The sequence below is a fragment of the Etheostoma cragini genome, unplaced genomic scaffold (genome assembly GCF_013103735.1).
Source record: "Etheostoma cragini isolate CJK2018 unplaced genomic scaffold, CSU_Ecrag_1.0 ScbMSFa_2394, whole genome shotgun sequence".
NCBI classification, from domain to species: Eukaryota; Metazoa; Chordata; class Actinopteri; order Perciformes; family Percidae; genus Etheostoma; species Etheostoma cragini.
The window spans coordinates 1-1,133 of NW_023266550.1; the positions used below are offsets into that span (position 1 = coordinate 1).

General features: G+C 34.7%; 1 protein-coding gene across 1 annotated transcript; it reads right to left on the reverse strand.

Annotated features, from left to right (window-relative positions):
• Positions 1-520: 520 nt before the first annotated feature.
• LOC117940394 (apolipoprotein D-like) lies at positions 521-1,125 on the reverse strand. Its single transcript, XM_034865701.1, has 2 exons — positions 989-1,125; positions 521-763 (listed from the first exon to the last, which is right to left on the reverse strand). The coding sequence occupies exons 1-2, from the start codon at positions 1,106-1,108 to the stop codon at positions 638-640; spliced, it is 246 nt and encodes an 81-aa protein (XP_034721592.1). The 5' UTR covers positions 1,109-1,125; the 3' UTR covers positions 521-637.
• Positions 1,126-1,133: the final 8 nt, after the last annotated feature.

Sequence of the window (1,133 nt, forward strand, 5' to 3'; positions counted from 1 at the left end):
TTAGCACTGAAAGAAACAGAGAGTAAAAATATACTGTACAAAGGTATTAACAGCAAAATGTAGTTAAAATATTAAAGTAAAGGTACTTGTTGGACAGAACTGTCGCTTTCACAGAGTTATGTTATGTGAATATTATTACTGATGCTTTAAGACTATTGTCACAGGTGATAACGATGGAGCACACTTTAAATACTTTATATACTGTTGGATAGTCCAATCCTTAGCACATAATCATATTTTATTACTTGATTATATGTTTTGTCCGTACAGTCTGAATCTGTAAAGTAATTTCAGCTATCAAATAAATGTAGTAGGGTAAAAATTACAACATTTTCCCTCTGAAGTGTAGTAGAGTTCAAGTATGAAGTTGAAATACTCAAGTAAATTAACATTTCCTTGAATTAATGTAATTTACAGTCATTTACTAGATGGAATTCATTTAAAATATATAGTTTGAGCTAATAGTGTTACTACCAATAATATTTAATAATTTAAGACTTCCTGACAAATTTAACAAAACTTTATTCATTTAGTTTTTACAGTTTAATAGACCTCCTGTATCACTTTGTTTAAGCTCCAGAAAGAACGTTAATTTGGTCCAACTCTTAAAAATTTAATTTAAATGCAGCTGGAGTACTCACAGCAGCTCTCTGTTTAACACACCAAATCCAACTCCAGGGCTCAAGCTGTAGGTGGCCGTTGCGCACTTGCCCTTCTGGAAGGTATTTGGCAGTTTCTGGATTTCATACCACTTACCAAGATACTGCAGAGGAATCACAAGGAACACAAACACACCACATTAAGATGTTGTTGATGAAGAGTTGCAGAATCTTGATGCCTTAAGTGGCAATGTATGTCTATTGGGAAAAGTGGTCGCCCTGGAACGCCTAATTTGTTAACTCATGGAATTTAAATTTATAAAATGAAACTGAAATTCTGCCTTGTTTCCCTAAAGAATATAATCAAAGTTAAAAGCTTTGTTATTTACCCTGGCAACATCAAAGTCCTCCTGAACAGCAGGCTGGGGGCATTTTCCCTTCATGATGAACTGAGCATTGGCCGCCAGAATGGAGAGCAGGGTCAAGGATATCACTTGGATGGCATTCATCTTTTCTTTACAACCTTTGTAGAGC

Excerpts from the sequence above, each read along its gene's own strand:
- LOC117940394 (XM_034865701.1), bottom strand. The coding sequence starts at position 1,108 with ATGAATGCCATCCAAGTGATATCCTTGACCCTGCTCTCCATTCTGGCG. Across the intron at positions 764-988 it reads AGGACTTTGATGTTGCCAGG|TATCTTGGTAAGTGGTATGA; the intron begins GTAAATAACAAA and ends ATTCCTCTGCAG.